The 22,133-nt window shown below is 44.1% G+C and overlaps 1 protein-coding gene across 1 annotated transcript in view; it reads right to left on the bottom strand.

Moving 5' to 3' along the window:
• Positions 1 to 22,133, bottom strand: part of LOC115480882 (1-phosphatidylinositol 4,5-bisphosphate phosphodiesterase gamma-1-like) — a 258,382-nt gene that overhangs the window by 33,383 nt on the left and 202,866 nt on the right. Inside the window, exons 22-26 of the mRNA XM_030219854.1 lie at positions 20,060 to 20,156; positions 15,907 to 15,973; positions 9,595 to 9,758; positions 4,637 to 4,733; positions 3,550 to 3,774 (exon numbers count right to left, since the gene is read on the bottom strand). Of these exons, the coding sequence (XP_030075714.1) occupies positions 3,550 to 3,774; positions 4,637 to 4,733; positions 9,595 to 9,758; positions 15,907 to 15,973; positions 20,060 to 20,156 (650 nt within the window). The remainder of the gene's footprint in view (positions 1 to 3,549; positions 3,775 to 4,636; positions 4,734 to 9,594; positions 9,759 to 15,906; positions 15,974 to 20,059; positions 20,157 to 22,133) is intronic.

Raw genomic sequence — 22,133 nt, 5'->3', positions numbered from 1 at the left:
AGGGGATGGAACTCCTCTCATATGAGGAAAGGCTAAAGAGGTTAGGGCTCTTCTGCTTGGAAAAGAGATGGATGAGGGGAGATATGATTGAGGTCTACAAAATCCTGAGTGGTGTAGAACGAGTATAAGAAAATCAATGTTTTACTCGTTCCAAAAGTACAAAGACTAAGGGACACTCAAGGAAGTTACATGGAAATACTTTTAAAACAAATAGTAGGAAATATTTTTTCACTGAACGAATTATTTAGATTTTGCTCACACCTTTTTCAGTAGTAGCTCAGGGTGAGTTACATTCAGGTACTCTGGATATTTCTCTGTCTCAGGAGGGCTCACAATCTAAAATTGTACCTGAGGCAATGGAGGGTTAAGTGACTTGTCCAAGATCACAAGGAGCAGCAGTGAGATTTGAACTGGCCACCTCTGGATTGCAAGACTGGTGCTCTAACCTCTAGGCCACTCCTCCATGCCAATTAAGCTCTGGAACTCTTTGCCAGAGGATGTGGTAACAGCAGTTAGCGTATATAGGTTTAAAAAAGGTTTGGACAAGTTCCTGGAGGAAAAGTCCATAGATTGCTATTGAGATAAGACATGGGGAGGCAGCTGCTGGCCTCAGGATTGGTAGAATGGAATGTTGCCACTATTTGGGTTTCTGCCAGGTACTTGTAATCTGGTTTGGCCCAGGGGCGTAGCCAGACACCCACTTTTGGGTGGGCCTGGGCCCAAGATGGGTGGGAAGAAGAACTCCGCCCTGTCCCACAAGTGATTTGGTCTCTCCCTCTATCGCCTGCATGCCATATGGTCTCTCAAACATCCCCCTCCCCCCATACCTTTTAAATAGCAGGTTTTCACTGGCAGCTAGCAGCAACTAATACACACTGCTTTTGTTGGCCCCACAGCCTTCCCTCTGATGCAACTTCCTGTTTCTGCATAGGTGGGAATACATCAGAGGGAAGGCTGGTATGCAGGAAGGACAGTTGTTGGGAATTTTCGGCTGGTGGGGCTTGGGGATCCCTGCCAGACAGTTCATAGGTGTGCTGCTACTGGGTGGGCCTGAGCCCAAAGTGGGTGGGCCTGGGCCCACCCGAGCCCACCCTTGGCTACGCCACTGGTTTGGCCACTGTTTGGAAATGGGATACTGGGCTAAATGGACCATTGGTCTGACCCAGTATGGCTACTCTTTTGTTCTTATGAATCAGGAGAGAGCTAGAGAAAGAAAACAGGCTGCTATTGGTTCCCATGCATAAATTACACACCAGCAGAATCTCTCTCACAGATAGAGAACACAGGCACACCCTCACTGAATACAGAGCAAGCAGACAAAAACTGAAAGGAATCCCTTTAAAGCAGAAATGCCAAGTTACCGAGTTTGAGGCTGGAGATTTTGGGATAAAAAGGGGACAAACTCAGGAGTAACCTAAGGAAACACTTCTTCACAGAAAGGGTGATGAATTCTTGGAACAGCCTCATGGTGGAGGTGGTGGAGAAAAACACTGTATCTGAATTTAAGACAGCTTGGGATAAGTACATAGGATCTCTAAGGGACAGAAAGGGATAGTAGATGGCATGAATGGGCAGACTGGATAGGTCATATGGTTTTTATCTGCCTTCATTTTTCTATGTTTCTGTGTAAGAACACAAAGAGAACAGAATGATGCTAGAAACATATTTCAGTGTTTATATCCTATTATCTAGTCTGATCTTTTAAAAGTTCTTGAAATCCTGATGTAATAAGTGACAGCCAGCATACAGAGGGACTTCACTCATATTAGCTGGATGCCCTGCAACATTTAGCTAAGATTATTTCATTTTTTCCATACCCATCTTGCCTGGTAAAGGAGAACAAACACAAGTAATTATATTTAATAACATATTCTGACATTTCAAATACTAGATTACATAGAGTGGATTAAAAAGCATATCTTAAAAGCATGACAGAAAGTTCATCAAAGTGTGGTGAAGGAAAACAAAAGTATATTAATGAAGTCGATCAACAGTAATAAATAAAGAACTACAATGATGAGGAAATGCACCAGAAGACATATGAAAAGAGACATGAGGACCTGAATACTCTAGAGGAGAGAAGGGACAGGGGTGACATGATCCTGACATTTAGATACTTGAGAGGTATTAATGCACAAGAAGCAAAGGGCCCAATATTTACAAAAAGCTGAGCTCCTAAATTTAGGCTTGTATATTTGTATCCTATTTTCAGTCAAATTAAGGGGTCCTTTTACTAAGCTACAGTAAAAAGGGCCCTGCGCTAGCAGCAGGGGCAGTTTTTGCTGCGCACTGAGGCTCTTTTTATCTCAACAGGTAAAAAAGCCAAAAAAATATGACATGGCCCATTGAGGTGGCGGTAAGGGCTCCTGTGTTAATCCAGCCATAACTGGGTAGTGCGTGATGCTGCCCGACTACCACTGGGTAACCTCCTGCGGCAATATTTTTTAAATATTTCTGCTAGTGCCGGAAATGCAGCACGCTGGGGGCGGAACTACTGCCGGCGCCTGCGTTGGGCTGGCACTAGTTCCGCATTACCGAGCAGTAAACCCGCGTTGGGCTTACCGCCACTTAATAAAAGGACCCCCGGCCCTTAGTAGCCTCAGAGGCCCTTTTACTAAAGCTTAGTGCACACTAACAGAATTAGCACACATTAAATTCTAAGAAGCTCATAGCTTGAACGTGCTGTTCACCGCTGTTGCCTTGACTTTCTTTCATCTCAAGCTATTCTTGATCCACTTCAATCTGGCTTTCACCCCCTTCATTCAACTGAAACAGCGCTTGCTAAAGTCTCAACGATCTGTTCCAGGCCAGATCCTTGGCCACCTTTAAATCTAGACTGAAAGCCCACCTCTTTAACATTGCTTTTGACTCGTAACCACTTGTAACCACTCGCCTCCACCTACCCTCCTCTCTTCCTTCCCGTTCACATTAATTGATTTGATTTGCTTACTTTATTTATTTTTTGTCTATTAGATTGTAAGCTCTTTGAGCAGGGACTGTCTTTCTTCTATGTTTGTGCAGCGCTGCGTATGCCTTGTAGCGCTATAGAAATGCTAAATAGTAGTAGTAGTAATATAATGGGCTTCTTAGCACATGCTAATGTCCATTAGTGCACACTAAGCTTGTACAATGCTTTTGTAACAGGGCCCTAAATGTTCAGATTAAAATTCATCTTAATTTAGGAGATGAAACGTTCTGCTTGGAAATTTAGGCCCGCAATTCATTTGCCTAGATTTATGAGCCTAATTGATTAGCCTGCTGCTGAAAATCAATGCTAAGTTCCTAATTTTTTTCCTTGCCCTACATCCAGTTCCTTTCCTATCTCCGTTTTATGCTCTTACATTTAGGAATTTGGTGAAATTCTGAGTAGAAATTAGGCACTCAGCCCTAATACATTTTCAAAGAAGCCAATTTAGGAGCATAACTCTCAGAGTTAGATGCATAATCCTCTGAATATTGGACTCCCACTTTTACTAACAAAAGAAAGCTGTAGAACTAGACATGATAATGTCATTCTGCAAGAAGTGGTGAAATTTCAGTGGCTCTTACCTGGGGTCTGGAAATTGAGTGCCACCAGCTGGCTCCCACACAGCCACATGGGCAGTGGGTCGTAGTTCGATGAGTCCAGACGCTGCCCCTTTGGGTAGACACGGCTCAGCTGACGCCGGTTGTACTGTAAAAACTTCTTTCCTTTGCTGCGGTTAGCATACTTTTCTGCCTTGGTCTCGGGGAAGGATGACATGTCCCGGTAGCATGCCTTGTCTGTGCCGATCTCTGGAAAATAATGGATGTGGGGTGACATTGAGCCTTGCAATCCCATTCCAGGTTTATTTACTTCTAACATCTCACTAGTAACTGTGCAGTAGCAGCAGCAGCAGCAGTGAAGGCAGAGCCATTGATGAATCCTGCAATTTAAGCTCAAACAGAATGACTGAGTCCACTTGCACACTCACTCTCAATGCAATCAGTTAACATGGTCCACACAAGATATGAAGACTGAGTGTGTGATAGGAGAATAAGTGAGACTCCGTCACAGTGTGTGACAGTGACAGGAGAAATCAATGAGACTCCATCGCTGAGTGTGAGGCCAGTGATAGGAGGAATGAGTGAGACTCCATCGCTGAGTGTGAGGTCAGTAACAGGAGGAATGAATAAGACTGTATCACTTTGTGATTGCAGAAGGACTTCACTGGAAGGAAATCTGAGGGCCATGAATTTAATAGTGAGGCTTGAATGAGATGAGGACACAGATCCATGAATAGCACAAGAGCACATTTAATGAGTTAGCTCTAGTGAAGGGTGAATAGGAACAGGATACAGCTGTGGATTTAATGAATCAGATGTGAGAAGGAATGAGTAGGAGGAGAACACAGAGCATTGGATTTAAGGAGTTGGCTGTGGTGAAGGTTGGATAGGAAGACTCAGAGCCTTAGATTTAATTGAAGAGATGGACAGGAGGAGGGGTGGTATATTTAATGGGATGGGATGGTGGGAAGGAGGGCAGTGTGAGAGGGCACAGAGCTGTGGATTTAATGTTGTGACTGTTAAGTGCTGGGTGAAAAGAGCTGTGGTATTTTGAGTGGCTTTGGTATGGGCTGGATGAAAAGATGAACATAATACTGGACACAGGACTTACTTTCTTCATCGAATGGCACTGGACGGCAGTAAACAACCAGCTCCGAGAGCTCCAGAGCTATTTTCTTCCGTCGCTCCATGATTTTCCCTTCCTGCATCTGTAGCAAGATGTGAGAAAAAGAACACAGGAACAGGTTCTGAGCACAAAGGGCAGTCTGTCTCCTATGATTCAATGTGTCCCACTACCACAGTCTAGAGAATAACACTTTAGAAAATAAGCCCTTCAAAGAAACCCAGACATTTTTGTCGGTCATGATACCAACTACTGGAACAACATGGAAAGATGTACTACATGAGATTTCGCAATCTATGCAAAGTCTTAATCTATGCCTTGATTACCTCTACCAAATAAACTATAATTAAATCCACAGAAGTCAGAAGTCATTTGGTTTTCAGGCAAGAAATCTTTTATCTTGCTATCACCTAGCATATGTAGAAACATTTTAGACAACCATCTTACTTTTGCACCCCATATTTCTTCTCTAACTAACAAATCTTGATTTACCCATAAAATCATTATATGAACCAAATGCATTACACACCTTGGTCCATGCTCTCTTCATACACAGGCTCGATTACTGTAATGCTCTCTATGCTGGACTGCCAGTTACAAATATCAGGCACCTATTTGTAGTACTTATTATTATTATTAGCATTTGTATAGCGCTACCAGATGCATGCAGCGCTGAACACCTGATACAGAGAGACAGTCCCTGCTCAATAGAGCTTACAATCTAAAAATACAGACAGACAAGACAATTAAGGGTGAGGGAAGTACTGGGTGAGAAGGAACAAGGGGAGGGCAATTGATTAGTGACTAGGAGCCAAAAGCAGTGGTGAAAAGGTAGGTTTTCCCCTTTCTTAGCTATCTTCTGAGTGTCTTCAATTAAGTCTCTGTCCATTTCTTCTGACAGTGAGGGTGACCAGTATATTACACCAATGTAAATACTTTTTCCTTTCCCTGTAACCAGTTTAACCCAGAGTGCTTCTTCTTTACCCCGTATGTCCTGCAATTCTGTCACTTTAATATTATTCTTATCATACAATGCCACTCCTCCACCCTTTTTTCCTACCCTATCCTTCCTGAGTAGATTATAGCCAGGTATAACTATGTGCCAGTCACGGTTCTACGTGATCCAGGTCTCCATGACTGCCACTAAATCCAAGTCGGCTTCTATCATTGCCCTTAGACTTACAGAGTGCCATAGGTTACTATGAGGAGCATTTTCAAAAGAGAAAAAACATCTAAAAAATGTCATAAAGCAGCATTTGGATGAATTTCTTTTCAAAATGTTCAAATCAACATTTTCAAAACCTTTTTTGCAGACGTGTATCTATGCAATTCATCTGCACTGCATCCAAATCACATGGGGGTGTCTCGGGGTGGGATTAAGTCGATCCTAACACTTGGACAATTTATAGCCATAATGGGAAAAAAATGTCTAGGGCTAAAACTTCAACGTTTTCATCTAGACCTGTTTTTAGAATGATTAAGACACAAAAAGTGCCTTAAATGACCAGATGAACACTGGAGGGACTCAGGGATGACCCCCCCCCCCAGTCCTCCAGTGGTCACTGACCCCCAACCCCCAAAGATGTGAATAAAAATATTACTTATCAGCCTCTATGATAGCTTCAGATATTATAGCTAGTTCTATTAGAGCAGGTCCCTGGAGTAGTGTAGTGGTCAGTGCAGTGCACTGTACAGAGGAGACCCAAGCCCATATCCCACTCTACATTTTACAGTTGTGGTGGAAAGTGTGAGCCCTCCCATGCTCACCAAAAACCTGCTTTGCCCACATATAGGTGACCCCTTCACCCATAAGGGCTATTGTAGTGGTGTACAGTTGGGGGCGGTGGGTTTTGGAGGACTCCCATACAGTATAAGGGGGTAACGGTGAGATGTGCACCTGGGAACATTTATATGAAGTTCACTGCAGTGCACCCTAGCTGATGCTGCCAAAGAATGAGTAGAATCTTTTAAAATTTGGGGGGTTACTCTGGATCAGTGGCGTACCAAGGGGGGGGGGGCGGTGGGGGCGGTCCGCCCCGGGTGCAAGTCAGCAGGGGGTGCTCCGCTCTCGCTGCTCTATTTGGCCCGTCGACCCTGTCTCTCTTCTGGGTGGTTCCGCGCGGCGCGCCTTTCTTCTGCTCCACCCCCTGCCAAATTGCTGCCGCTATTGCCTCTCCATCTCCTCTGGCCGGAGTCGCCAACGGTCCCGCGCCTTCCTGCAGCAGCCTCTAGCCCTGTGTGTCACCACCGCCACTACCTGCTTCTCACCCAGCACAGCAGACTAGCAGCGGTAGCAAGAAGCAGGAAGATTGAAGGGTCTAAACTACCCGTGGCTGCCGATCCCGCCCCTCTGACGTCACTTCCAGTTCTGGAGCACAGTCGGCAGCCACGAGTAGGTAGGGCCCCGCGATCTTGGTTTATTATTTTTTTTCTGATGATAGTTTGAAGCGGGAGGAGGGAGCAGCAGCATCGGGGGGGGGGGGGGGGCAAATGGATCCAGTAAAAAGGATAGAGGGCAGACAAGGGAGAGGGCAGACTGTGACAGTGGATTAAAGAAAGGGCAGAGATAGAGAGGGCAGATGGTGGATGGAAGATGGGGCAGAGAGAGGGAAGCGGGCAGACCCTGGATGGATGGGAGAGAAAGGGCACATGATAGATGGAAGGGGCAGAGAAAGAAAGGGCACATTCTGGATGGAAGGGATAGGAAGGGCAGATGGAAGGGGCAGAAACAGAGAGAGGCGAGATCCTGGATGGAAGGGAGAGGGTGAGATGGCAGACCATGGATGGATGAGAGAGAGAAAGGGCAGATAGTGGATGGATTGGACACAGAGAGAAAGGGCAGATCCTGGATGGAAGACAGAGAAATGGCAGAGGATGGAAGGGCAGAGACAAAGAGGGCAGATCCAGGATGGAAGCAAGAGAGAGGGCATACAATGGTTGGAAGGCGGGGAGAGAGGACAGACAGGGGCATACGGTGGATGGAATGGGCAGAGACAGAGAGAGCACACACTGGATGGAAGGGAAAGAGGTGGCAGACACTGGATGGAAGGGGCAGATGGTGGATGGAAGGGAGAGAGTGAAGAGAAGATGAGGAAAGCAGAAACCAGTGACAGCAAAGGTAGATAAAATATTTTTTATTTTTTCTGCTTTAGGTTAAAGTACTATTGTAGCTGTGTTAATACATGTTTATAAATAGAAAATGGAAATAAAGGTAATTTTTTATTGGACTAATTTAATACATTTTGACAAACATTCAGAGACCAAAACCCCCTTACTCAGGTCAGGACAGGATACTGTAATAGCAGTATACGGTATTGACCTGAGGAAGGAGGTTTTGGCCTCTGAATGCTAAATGTATTAGTCCAATAAAATGGTATTGTCTTGTTTTCCTTATTTGTTTTATTTCTATTTGCTAATTTGTAAAGTGGGAATTGGTATTTGCTAGTTTTTTCAAATTTACATCTGCTGTCTTTATATTTTGCACAGTACTAGGGGACATACATCACTATCACTGTTTCTGTGGTGTTGCATTGTATGCAGACTCTGCCTTCTTGGGGTTCAGTTTAAGTTTTGTCTAAATATTTATATTGCTTATATTTAATTTAAAATTTGCTATACTGCTAATGCTCACTAGCAGGTCTTAGCGTTCACAATGATTAAAACCAGTTTGTGGTTACTTATTCTATAGTGGATTAGGGTGTATCTGTGTCTGTGAAAAAGACATGGTTTTCTGTTGGCATTGCAGTGGCGTAGCCAAGGGTGGGCCTAGGTGGGCCCAGGCCCACCCAGTAGCAGCACGCTTATGATGTGGCTGGCAGAGATTCCCAAGTCCCACCAGCTGAAAACTTCCAATAACTGTCCCTCCTGCATACCTTGTAAATAGCAGATCTTCGTCTGCAACAAGCAGTGACTGATACATACTGCTCACACCGCCCCCACAGCCTTCCTTCTGACGTACTCCCGCCTATGAGGAAACAGGAAGTTGCATCACTGGGAAGGCTGTGGGAACAACATGAGCAGTGTGCATTAATTGCTGCTCGCCGCTGGTGAAAATCTGCTATTTAAAAGATGTGAGAGAGGGAGGGATGTTTGAGAGACCATACGGCATGTAGGAGAGACCAAATCACCTGTTGAATGGGGTGGGGTTCTTCTGCCCACCCATCTTGGGCCTAGGCCCACCCAAAATTGAGTGTCTGGCTACGCCCATGTGGCATTGACTATGCAGGATCGACGATCTGTGCTATTCTTGCTGGTTTACTTTTACAATAGATGTTTGATGTTCTACTGCTCACTGCAATGTTTAAGATGCTGCCTTTTCCTAGGTACACTCTTGTGTGACTCATAGAAGTTACTGCTTAAGATATGGTAGAATTGCTTTGTAGGTCCAGGATGATATTTGTTGTATTTTGTATTCTCAGTATGTATAATACTGGATTTGGGGGGGGGGGGGGGGGTGTTAAAAAATGATCGGCCCCGGGTGTCAAATACCCCAGGTACGCCACTGCTCTGGATCATCAACTGACGTTTCAATGATACACTTCACTGTTGGTTAATGGCCACAGTATGGTAATATACTCTTTATTGTGATAAAACTCATTTGCTAGATGTGAAAATCACCTAACTGATGCAGCCATGTTTCAGCTTGCATCTGCTTCAGGGACATAAGGTGTTACCTTTAGTGAGAAATCTCAGACATGAATGCCCCATTTTCAGACATCCAGCCAAACATAAAAATCGATTCCTCCCAATATCTTCAAAACTGTGTCAAAAAAAGCTCTGGTAATTACATTAATGATTAGTAGGTAAAGTGCCAAACAGCCTTATTAGTAGATAGATTACTGAGCCTGAAGCACACTTCTTAATATGCTGAACCTGCTACTTTTACCATATTAATACCAGAGAGGTCAAACATCTAAGAGCAGAAAGCCTCAATCTTCCTGACTCACCCGAGCATCAGCATTTTGTGTGGCCTCTCTGATTTTGGCCACCCAGTCATTGAGCTCCTCCTGGGTGTCTGTGGCCACGTCCAGCGACTGGGCTGGGTGGGACATCTGCTGTGAATGAATGGTGAACACATAGGGCTTGGAGCTCCTGCCATCCTTTGAGATAACTACAAAGAACAGCAGAAAAAGTGTCACCACTAAAGGGTCAGTCAGAAGAACATTGAACTGGACATGGTCCACTGCACTTCCCCCAGGAAAGGATCAGACAGACAAAGGATAAGATGAGAACATGCAAGCCCACAAACCACAAAACCTGACCTTATAAAGGGGAGACATGCTTGCATCTACTAGAACATAAGAACATAAGAATAGCCATACTGGGTCAGACCAATGGTTCATCTAGCCCAGTATCCTGCTTCCAACAGTTGCCAATCCAGGTCACAAGTACCTGGAGAAACCCAAACAGTAGCAACATTCCATGCTACCAATCTTGGGGCAAGCAGTGGCTTCCCCCATGTCCATCTCAATAACAGACTGCATCAGAATTCACTTTATGTACAGCATGAGGAAGGCTGGAACTGAACTGTGTACCCAGAGGGAAGAGTAATATGTCCTCTGCAAAATACTGGCTGACTGTTTCTTGGGGTGAGGCTATCTCCAAGGTCTCTCCTGATATACTGCCCTCCTCACAGATTCATGTTTAAGTGCTAGCTTGGCACTAAGTGCTATTCTATGATCTCAGTGTGCAAATGCAAGGGGGCAGTTCATGGGCAGTAACATAGTAGATGATGGCAGATAAAGACCTGTACAATCCATCCAGTCTGCCCGAAGAGATAAACGCATTACATAAAGGTATGTGGTGATACAACATATGTATACCTGAACTTGATTTGTCCATGCTATTTTCAGGGTAAAGACTGTGGAAGTCTGCCTGGAACGGTCCTTGTTCAAAAACTTTTGAAGTTGTTATTGAAGCCCTTGATAAGCTCCATTCCAGCCCATCCAAATCTAACCAGCCATGATCAAGACACAGACCGTAGAAGTCTGCCCTATAATGGCTTTGCTTTCCAATTACCAGTGTTGCCACCTAATCTCTGCTAAGCTTCTTTGGAACGATTCCTTCTAAACAGGATTCCTATGTGTTTATCCCATGCATTTTTGAATTCAGTTACAGTTTTCATCTCCACTACCTGCCACGATAGAGCATTCCACCACCTTCTCGGTGAAAAAATACTTCCTGACATTATTCCTGAGTCTTCCTCCCTCCAACCTCAATTCATGTCCTCTAGTTCTACCATCTTCCCATTTCTGGAAAAGTTTTGTTTGCGGAATTACATGCACAAGTTATAGAACAGTGTCATTTACATGCTTCAGTGCACATTTAGGCGCATGCATTAACACCTGCCATAAGTTGGCAAATATTGTTGCACTTATGCTAGTATTATATAATAGAATCTGGGTGCCTAGATTCGCTTACAGAATTCACACTTAGCACTAACTATTGACGCATTTTATAGAATTGCCCCCTATATATATAGGTGCTGATACTCTATACATGTATTTTATTTATTTGTAGCATTTGTATCCCACATTTTCCCAACAATTTGCAGGCTCAATGTGGCTTACATTTGCCATAATGTCCAAATGTTTATTTATTTATTACATTTATATCCCACATTTTCCCACCTATTTGCAGGCTTAATGTGGCTTACATAGTACCGTAGAGGAGTTTGCTAAGTCTGGTAAAGAAACAAATACAGGTGGTATTATGGTTGAGTAAGGAACATGTTTCAGTTACAATTGGGATCAAGGAGAGGAAAGATTATGTAGTGTCCATTACAAGCTTTGGTTATGTTGTGTTGCAGAGTGCAGACATTTATGTTGGGTCGGCGGGGTATGCCTTTTTGAACAGGTAGGTTTTTTTTTTTAATTTATAGAAGTCTTTATTAAAAATCGAGAGTATTAACATAGGTAGATAAGGCACAACCAACAACATCAGCAAATAAAAAGCAGATGTATAACAATACAAAATACAACTTGCACTGGAGCATAATAAGCGTTATAATGAACTCTCAAGAGTAAAGTAACCACTTTTCATATACTCCTTGAGTTTTTTGACAGAAGTTTTCATTTTACCTCCCCCCAAAGAAAGCAAACATAAAAAAAAATAAAAAAAGGGAATTAATTATATCTCACCCCTCAAACCCCCCCACCTTCCACTCACAGGTTAGCAACACGAATAGTGCGACACAAAGGGTTCACAAATAACTTCCCACTTGGATAATGTTTTGCGATGTATGGCCCAAAGCTTCTCCATTTCACAAATATATCACAGCTTGTTTATCCATTTTACCAAAGAAGGAACAAGTGGGGACTTCCAGTGAGCAGCCAAAGTGACCCTGGCTGCCGACATAGCATGACGAACCAGTAAGGACTGGGCGCTTGTAAGGCCAGGAGTTTTTTTAGGAAAAAGAAAAAATTCAGGTTACCACTTTATAGGCCCGAACTTTAACACAGGACCACCAGAGATGCCCCATGGTACCCTCCTCCCCATAACCTCTCCAGCACAGTGAAGACACCTTTGGAAACATATGATGAAGGCGTGCAGGAGTCAAATACCATCTGTATAAAACTTTTACTGCATTTTCCTTATATGGTATAGAAATAGAGATCCTGGACAAAGCAATTTCCATAAAATTCCAATCATCATCACCCAGTGTCACCCCCAACTCCCGATGCCAACGCACTCGATGCTCAGCCAGGGCCTGTACCCTCCGACGCTGAAAAGTGTATAAGCAAGTGATCAGACCCCTCATCCCCTTAGAATCCTCACACAAGTCCTTCAAAAAAGAATCCTCTCACATGATTTTGGCCTTTATTTCTGCAGCAGATAGAAAATGCTTCACTTGAGTGTAAGCAAAAATCTCCTTAGAGAAATTGTGTAAGTCTCAGTCAAGATATGAAACAGAATTAGGGCACCCTCATCAAAAAATTGGCCCCAAGTCTCCAAGCCCACTGAGAACCAATTCGTAAAAGTCCCAGATTCAAGGCCTGGAGGGAAAAGTGAATTATTAATTAATGGAGTAAGCTTAGAAAGTACCAGATCTTGCTTAACAAATAGGCTATCCCAATAGTAAAAAGTTGTCAAAATAGAGGGACAAATCCCCCTACCCAACGATCTATATCTCTGGGGAAGCCACATCAATGAACACAACTGACAGGAACCAACTGAGTCCTGTTCCAATCCAATCCACCTCTTATGAGGGCTCGCGTGATACCACTCAATGGCAGCCCGTGCTTGAGCAGCTTTGTAATACCAGAACACAATCGGAACACCCAACCCTCCCTTTTTTTGATCCCGATATAACAGCGTTCTAGAAAGACGCGGCTTCCTGTTGGACCATATAAAACAAAAAAGGCGATTCTGGATGCCCGAGAAAGGAACGAGACAACCGTAAAGGGAGGACTTGAAAGAGATACATCAAACGTGGCAGCACATTCATTTTCAAAGTAGCTATCCGCCCAAACCACGATAACTCAATGGAGCCCCAAGCCTCCAAATCCTTATATTAGTCCCTCAGGAGGGGAGGATAATTAGCTGAAAATAGGTCAGAAAATTTGTTGGTAAGAGAAATCCCCAAATACTTAATACCTTGGGTCACCCAGCGAAAAGCCTTTGATTTATTCTTGCTGTACAGTGCCAAGTAAATTCCTTCAAGAAGGCAGTAAATAAATCCTAATAAATAAAGGTACCATCAAATTGATAGTCAGGTGCCTCTGTCCGCTAGGCACTATTCTATAAGGTAGCACCTATGTACTATTGCCCCTAACTACAAGGGAGGCATGCACATGGGCGGAGAATGGGCAGAACGAGGGCATATCTCTCAGTTACACTCATAATTTATAGAACACTATACATGCGTCACTTGGTGCACCTAAGCGTGACAACTTATGCCTGCCACTGATGTGGCGTGAGAAAGTGTGCATACACGTGGGCACACCAGATGTATTCTACAATGGCAGTTTGGATGTATAGAGAGTAGGAAAAAAGAGGTGATGATGCCCCTGTATAAGGCTCCAGTGAGACCTGCATACAGTATATGTAAACCACTTTGGTTGTACCCACAAAAAGGCGGTATATCAAATCTAATCTAATATTTCTAGACCGCTGAATTCCCACAGAGGGTCCAAAGTGGTTTACAATAAGATAGGATATACAATAACATAGAGTATACAATCAAATTAAACAAGTCTAGTTAATGAAACTTAAATAACCATTAAACAATCCTCATTAACAAGCAAATATTAATGAAACAAAAAAAGTCTTCTTAAGGTGTTTACAAAAAATCATATAAGAATTTTCAAGTTTTAAGTCAGTTGGAAGAGATCTCCAGTAATTAGCGGTCTGATATGAGTATGATCTTTCATGATTTCTTTTAGATACAAGACGATGAACTGTGGGGAAAAGAAGAATATTACTATCCTTCAATTTTAAAGTTAATTGAGCAGAACAGCAATAAAATAAATTTTATTAAAAAAACTGACGTCAGACCACGCAAAGATTTACAAAAAAAACAAGACACCTTAAAAATAATCCATGACCCTTCACCTCATGTAGAATATTGTGTACAATTCTGGAGATGCACCTTCAAAAAGATATAAACAGTATGGAGTCGGTCCAGAGGGTGGCTAATAAAATGCTCAGTGGTCTTCATTATAAAGCATATGGGGACAGAGTTGAAGATCTCAATATGTATACTTTGTTAGAAAGGTGGGAGAGGGCAGATATGATAGAGGCATTTAAATACCTATGCGGCATAATGAACAGGAGGTGAGTCTCTTTCAATTGAAAAGAAGCTCTGGAATGAAGGGGGCATAGGATGAAGGTGAGATGGGATAGACTCAAAAGTAACCTGAGGAAATACTTCTTCACGGAAAGGGTGGTGAATTCGTGGAACGGCTCCTAGTGGACATGGTGGAGACAAAAACAGTATCTGAATTCAAGAGAGCTTGGGACAAGTACACAGGGCCGCTGAGAGACTGGGCCGGGACCGGGGCAAGGCTGCCCCTGGGGCCCCGCCCCCGCCGCCCCCCCCCCCCCCCCCCCCCCCCGAGGTCGCCGCCGCCGCTCCCCCCTCCACCCGCCCCCCTCCGTCTGCCACTGGGCCGGGCCCCCTTCATTGAAATCACAGCACCTCTCACCTCCGTGTGAAAGCGCTGCAGGCAGCAGGGCAACAGATTGCCTCCCTTCGGCTCTCCTTACCTCCTTGTGTCCCGCCCTCGCGGAAGTTACGTCAGACGAGGGCAGGACACAGGAAGGGAAGGAAGCCCGAAGGGAGGCGATCTGCTGCCCTGCTGCGCTTTCACATGGAGGTGAGAGGCGCTGTGATTTCAATGCAGGGGGCCCGGCCCGGTGGCAGACGGTCGACGACGGAGGGCAGTTGGGACTGCGGCGCCAGGCCCCTCTTGGAGGCCCGGGGAATTTTGTCCCCCCTGCCTCCCCTCTCGGCAGCTATGCAAGTACATAGGATATTTAAGTGATAGGGAGAATAGATGACATGGATGGGCAGACTGGATAGGCCTTATGATCTTTATCTGCCTACAGTTTTCTATGTTTAAGATGCTGTTATAGAATTGTGCTAAGCGCTTGGCACTGGAGAGCACCTAGACTGAGGTGCTAGTTTATAGAATCGCTCTTCAAATGCATACCACTGATGTGCACTGTATCTATGTGCAGCTTACATGTAAATATTTGGGGGTTTCACCACTGGATATAAGAATAATTTGAAATCTCTACAGTAGACATTTCAAATTATTCCCTCGATGTCCTGCCATTGGGCTCAAAGCAAAGAAGAAAAAAGGAATGTTCACCAAACTAAGATACAGTTCTTTAAAATGATACCTAGAATCCCTTTTTTTTTGTACAGGTTCTTATACTCTGAATACTGAATCCATTTCCAGACCTTCAGAGTGACTTTACATGCTCATTTCGAATGTGAGTTAGTGTCAGAGGCCTTTGTCAGTCTGACTCTGGGTAGGCCTTGAACAGCACAGTGTTATGCTGAACATCCCCCCCACTTTTTTTTTTTTAAGAGTGCTTGTGTGATACCTGTAGTTATTCCATTCACAGCCACAGCTGCTTTTATACACTGGCTATTCTGTATGCCTCTGATCTCTCCAGTTGTACATACCTGCTATTACAGCACAATCTGTGGTGGTGAAGCAGTTAAAGATGTACTCTTACATGAGACTCCAAATAAAGAAATGATAATATGAGGCAAGCTTTTAAAAAGAGCACCAGGACAGCTGACTCACCTACATGGCAAGAAGGCACATCAATAAATCCTTTCAGGAAGTTCCCCAGGGGACTGTTTTCCGCTGACTGTGAAAGAGAAAATAAAACATTTGTAAGGGCAGTGTGAGATACATATGCTTGTATGTATGTATGTATGTATGTGTGTGTGGTGGTGGTGGTGGTGGTGGGGGGGGGGGGGGGGGGGGGGGGGGCGGGGTGAGGGGGCAGCTTTCCTGCTCTGGAAAAGTAAGACCACATACAGAAAGGGCCTGAGCTTGCTTACTTACGACTTGTTTGCAGTGGTGGAGAACTACCCTGGAAACATTTACTGTGGATGAGCTTAAGTCAGTTGCAAATTAAAAAGGATGTGGGTTCCAGGGGTGGACTGACAGTGATCTGGGCCCCCATGCAGAAAAGGTCATTAGGCCCCCACTGCCACCCCCACCTTTGTTTCCAGCACTCCCCATGCACACTACAGCCCCCTGGGCCTACCTTGAAGAACCCTGGTGTAGTGGCTTCTTTGGGGGCAGGAAAGAACCCCACTCTTTTCTGCCCACCACCACTCCTCTACCCAGTGCCATCACTTCTTCTTAATGGCTGCCGAGACTTCCTGCGGCAGTCTCAGCAGCCATTTTGAAATCACAGCAAAATGCCAGAGAGAGCAGCGGGAAGAAAGAGCGGGGTTCTTTCCTGCCCCCAAAGAAGCCCCTAGAGCACCATAAATACGTAAGTATTGCCATACTGGGAAAGACCAAAAGGTCCATCAAGCCCAGAATCCTGTTTCCAACAGTGGCCAATCCAGGTCACAAATACCTGGCTAGCAAGATCCCAAAAAAGAACAAAACATTCTATACCACTTATCTCAGAAATAGTGGATTTTCCCCAAGTCCATTTAATAACGGTCTATGGACTTTTCCTTTAGGAAGCCGTCCAAACTTTTTCAAAGTAGGCCCAGGGGGCTTTAGTGAGTGTGTGTGTGGGGGGGGGAGGGGGGGGGGCAAGAGGCACAGGGCACCCCAGAGCCTCTGGGCCCTCGGCCACTACCCGGTTGTCCGTATGGTCAGTCCGCCCCTGGTGGGTTCAGGTCCCGGCTGGGCTGATTCTGCCTTTCACCTTTCTAATTCAGATGAAATAATTAACAATCTTTAAAGCACCTTAGACATGAGTGCCACATAAGTAGAGTAACAGAAATTATACCACAGAAAGTCAAGAACGAATGTGGTCCCAACTAGTGACACAATAACACAGTGAATGACAGAAGATAAAGACCTGTATAGTACATTCATTCTGCTCAACTAGAACTTTTTCTTTTTTTGAAGGTTTAACCCTGCTCTCTGAGCTCTGGTGTTTATATTATTGTGCCCCCAGTGGGGTTGAGTGGCAGGGTGTTCTACCCTATGTTATACTATCTCCAAATTTTAGCCAAAATTTCAAAAAGGAACTGTCCTCAGCTCATAGCCTAGACCCTGTGCTTGGATCTTAGCCAAAGAGGCCAAGAGTAATCCTGTGGCTTTTTCAATCTGAATAAAACCAGTGGATGCCTTTATGTCCCTTTACCGATCCACCAACACACCAGACCTGGAGCTGAGGTTCAGAGAGAAAGGCCTCTCGCTGGCTGCCAAGGAATCCATCATAGGCCCACTGAACTGTGTCCCCACTGTGATACTTCCAAAATGGAGCTTTTGCTACCTGACCAGCCTGCAGGTCCGGGCTGGGGGATGGAAAACAACAGGATGCACTGTCTACAGAAGGGAATAGGATGCAGTCTCCAGGGCAATGATGCTGAGCAGACAGGTGAGAAAGAGTAATTATACACTTGCTCCATTTTCCACTAAACTGGTACCCAAAAGCCTTTTTTTCAGCCTAGCGGTGACCTGTTCCTTTGAACTTCATGTCAATCTGAACCAGCTTCTACTTGGGGTATACTGCCATGAGCCTTTACCTTCCCCGCACATCTAGACCAGCCATCAGAGGGAGAGTCCTCTGGGCACACTCGTTCTCAGGTTCTAGGTCACATGCCCCTTTGTCTTCTCCATAGAACTTTTAATACCCCTTCCTGCTTCAAAATATACAAAGTTAGCTTTCTTTAAATTTCTACTGTATACAGCAATTCATTTTAATATTTACATTCCATCTATTCTATCAGAGTTCAAGAAGGATTACAATAAAAAACAATCCAAAAGCATAATAAATCAATAAAAATGACAACAACTTCTTACATTACAATAAAAAGAAATAAAACCAATCAATTAATATTCAATGATTTTTATTGATGACATCACGCCAACAAGAATACTCCATGTAATCTTCCAACCATGTACAATGTAGATACCAATAACAGCACACTGAGCAAGACCTGCACATGTCTGCACGTCATCCAGTTTAACAATTTTCCGGAACTTCCCTTCTCCCACCCCTTCCCCAACTAGAATTTAACATAATATTGATAACTTTATCGGGAAATACATCTGACCATAAAATTTGTACAAACAATAGAACACCCCTTCTCATGTAACTGTCCCCCCCTTCCCCCTCCCCCCCCCCAAATAAGCTGTTCAGATTTTCAAGATATAACTGCGGCCTCTGGAAGGCAAGGTCAGCCACAAAGGTTCCCATTGTATGCGAAATTTCTCATCCGCTACACTATCCAGAGAGTGAACACTACATCTTTCAAGTTTCATTACCAATCAATTAATAAGAAAGCAATTTTTAACTTCCCCTTAAAAGATTAAGAAAGAGCATCTCTAAGATCACACAGGCGATGAGTCCAGAGACTGGGAGCGACACGACATAATGTTTTAGAGAATACGATGGACATATAGGATTCTGTGACAGAAGGTAAATATAATTGAAGTTCCTCAACAATTGTAAGGAACAATTTGGAACATGAACCTCAACTAAATCCCTAAAGCAGAAACCAATCCATAGAAAATTTTATCAACAAAGACAGATCTTAAAATAAATCCAAGTCTAAGGAAACCAATGTGGTTGAATTAAAAATGGAGTGGCCCTGCCCCATCTAAATCCATCCACCAGTTTTGCCACCAAGAAATCTGTCAACCCAGCCTAGATAGGTCTGGGGAACAGCTTGCACCACTTGCCTAAAGCTCTCCTTCTGATAAAAACACCCATGATCCATCCTGTGCCATTCTTAAGTCTCCAGTTTGAGGACCATAGCTCTGGCAAAGAAGTGCAGTCCATGGTTCCCTCAGGAGCCCAGCACAAGGGCTCCATGAACCAGTCATTAAAGGTCCCTCCAAGGGATGCCTGGGACTGCCATCATGCTCCAGGGGTTCAGATGACTGCTTTTGCAGTATCCCCAGTGCCAGTCTGTAGCAGAAGGATCTAAGTTCTGGAATCAAACTTGGGTTCATGGTGCTAGGATCCCAGCCATGGTTCTGACTGAGCTGGAAGCCCAGAGGAACAGCAGAGTGCTAGTGCATCAAATTTCCCCTCTGATCCCCCAAAACATACACCTGCCTCATTAAAGGTTCTTCAGTTTTGTGTCTATGGATAAAAATGCATAATACATTTGGTCTTAAGTCTCACCTGCTGAAGTCAGCTATCAAGTCTCCATATGAAATAAGTGCATGTTCTAGTGTATTTTTAGGCATAACACAGGAGAAGAGCCAGTACCCCACAGCTCACAACAGCGAACAAGTACAATGGATCACCAATAAATGAGGACAGGAAAGCTATGGTTGGCCAACAAGTCTCCCTTCTAGAACTGGGCAATTTGGAAGTTCTGTATTAGAGAGGTTGCTTATAAAGTGCTTCCAGTGGTTCCTGGCATACCTACAGGAAGTTCTTACAGAAGTGGCCCAGACTGGTCAAGAGACAATGAGGAAACAAAGAAAAACTGATGTGGTTTTAGAATCCGTGGACTCCTTAAATAGGCAGCAATGCTAAAACATGGCTCGTGTAGAGTCCTTCTGAACCTGATGATTTGAGACTCCAATAAAGGACATCTTTGCCCTACTGGACTTGTTAGCTAGTGTATTTATAGTCCACATAGTAATCTGTACTAGGTCACATGTGGTGGAATGCATCCATCTAACTAATGGATGCTGGACATGTTCCATTCTCAGGATCTCCTTTCTGTTGCTGCATGTCCTGCATGTTTAAGAGGAGTCCTGTGACACCTAGATAGGGATCTGAGTGCCTCCTGCTTACCGCCTCGTCCTGTTCTGGTGCCAGCACGCTTGTGATCTCTTCCACATAGTTGGCTGGGAACCAGAGCTGCTTCTTCCCACCATAGTCTCCACGCCACCTACAGAGGTAACAGGAACAAGGCAAGCACACTGACTTGGGAAATATTAGTGACAGAAACAGTGCATGTCAATGGGACAGTTGGACACGAAGATAGAAAAATCAGCATTAAATCCAGGACAGACAGAATCCCATGGTTCAGAGCACGCACAGATGGAGTTGGGAACTGCAGTTTACCTCCTGTAGTTCTTCCCCTGCTACATTCTCTCTCCTCCCTACTCTGTCACTTTTCCATCCACTGCTGCCTATCCTCACTAATCCACATGTCCTCTTCCACAGCTCTCTTCCCTTCTCTCATCTGTTACCATCCCATCCACTTCTACACATCTGCTGTTCTTCACCTCCAGCTCTTCCACCAATATTTCACCCCTCCCCTCTTCCTTTAAGTACCCACCCACTTCAGTATGTCTTCTATCCTTCCCTGCTACCTCTCTTCTACCCCCACATGACTTTCCAACTTCTCCTTCCACCATTATCTCTATCTTACCCGCCTACATCACTCTCCAGCTTCCTCTTCTTTCTTCCAACATTATCTCTCTCATCCTCTCTTCTACCAAAATTCACTTCCTCCCTCCACCCTCTAGCTAACATCTTTGCTGAGCTCTTCCAACACTATATCTCTCTGCTTCATCTACATCAGCTTACCTCCTTCCTTCTTTTCTCCATCATGCTCCAGTTTACATCTTCTTTCCTTTACCATCACTATCTATCTTCCTCCTCTATCCTCCATAAATCTCCACCTTATCTCCTTCCTCCTCTCCATCACTCTCTACTTACGTCCTTCCTCCTTTTCCATTACTGTAACTCTACAGTTTACCTCCTTCCTCCTTTACCATCACTATCTCTTCCTTCTCTCCTCTATCACTCGTTTACTTCTTCCTTTTCCACTGCTATTTCTTCCTTCTCTCCTCCACCACTTTCCAGCTTACCTCCTTCCTTATTTTCCATTATTATCTCTTCCTTCTCTCCTCTACCACTTTCCAGCTTACCTCTTTCTTCCTTTTCCATTATCTCATCAAATCAATTTACCTTACTATCTTTCTTCTTTTACTATCCCATACTCACCAGTCCACCTACTTTGTTCAATAAATGACCACCATTTAGTGTTACCAGGTCCAAAACTTGTACAATTAGATTCCACCTGTTGTGCTGTCTTTTTTTTGTTTGCTATCCCTGGAATTCTCTTCCGCTTGATATCCGTGTTGAATACTCATTTAAGAATTTTAAATCAAAATTGAAGACTTGGTTGTTCACAAATTCTTTCTCCTTACACTTTCTCCTTACACTGAATTCTTAGCCATTTTCAGCTACTTCCTTCCACTGGTTCCCTCCCCCTATTTTCTCCTCTCGTTATTTCCTTCTCTGCGTGTTTTGAACTCTTGCTTTCCTGTCAATTTTTGTAGTTCTTTTCCTTTTCTACTGCTATACTGTATACTGCTAGTCAGTCCTGGCAGTAAAGCAAATTCTAATAAACTATAAATATGAACCATCTTTCTTCTCTTCTGCAACCCTCCAGCTTACCTCCTTCCTCCTTTACCATCACCATTTCTTCCTTCTCTCCTCTATCACTCTCCAGTTTACCTTCTTCTTCCTTTTCCATTACTGTCTCTTTCTTTTCTCTTCCACTACTCTCCAGCTTACCTCCTTCCTCCTTTTTCTGTACTGTCTCTTCCTTCTCTCCTCCACCACTCTACAGCTTATCTTCTTCCTCCTTTACCATCACCATCTCTTCCTTCACTTTTCCACCACTCTCCAGTTTACACGCTCCTTCCTTTTCCAATACAATCTCTTTCTTCTCTCCCCACCACTCTCCAGCTTATCTCTGTCCTCCTTTACCATCATGATCTCTTCCTTCCCTCTTCCACTGCTCTCCACTTTACTTCCTTCTTCCTTTTCTACTATCTCTTTCTTCTCTCCTCATCACTCTCCAGCTTACCTCCTTCCCCATCATGATCTCTTCCTTCACTTTTCCACCACT

Source organism: Microcaecilia unicolor, chromosome 1 (assembly GCF_901765095.1).
Source record: "Microcaecilia unicolor chromosome 1, aMicUni1.1, whole genome shotgun sequence".
NCBI classification, from domain to species: Eukaryota; Metazoa; Chordata; class Amphibia; order Gymnophiona; family Siphonopidae; genus Microcaecilia; species Microcaecilia unicolor.
The sequence above is the reverse complement of the archived record's forward strand: the minus strand, read 5'-3'. Positions and strand labels throughout refer to the sequence as shown.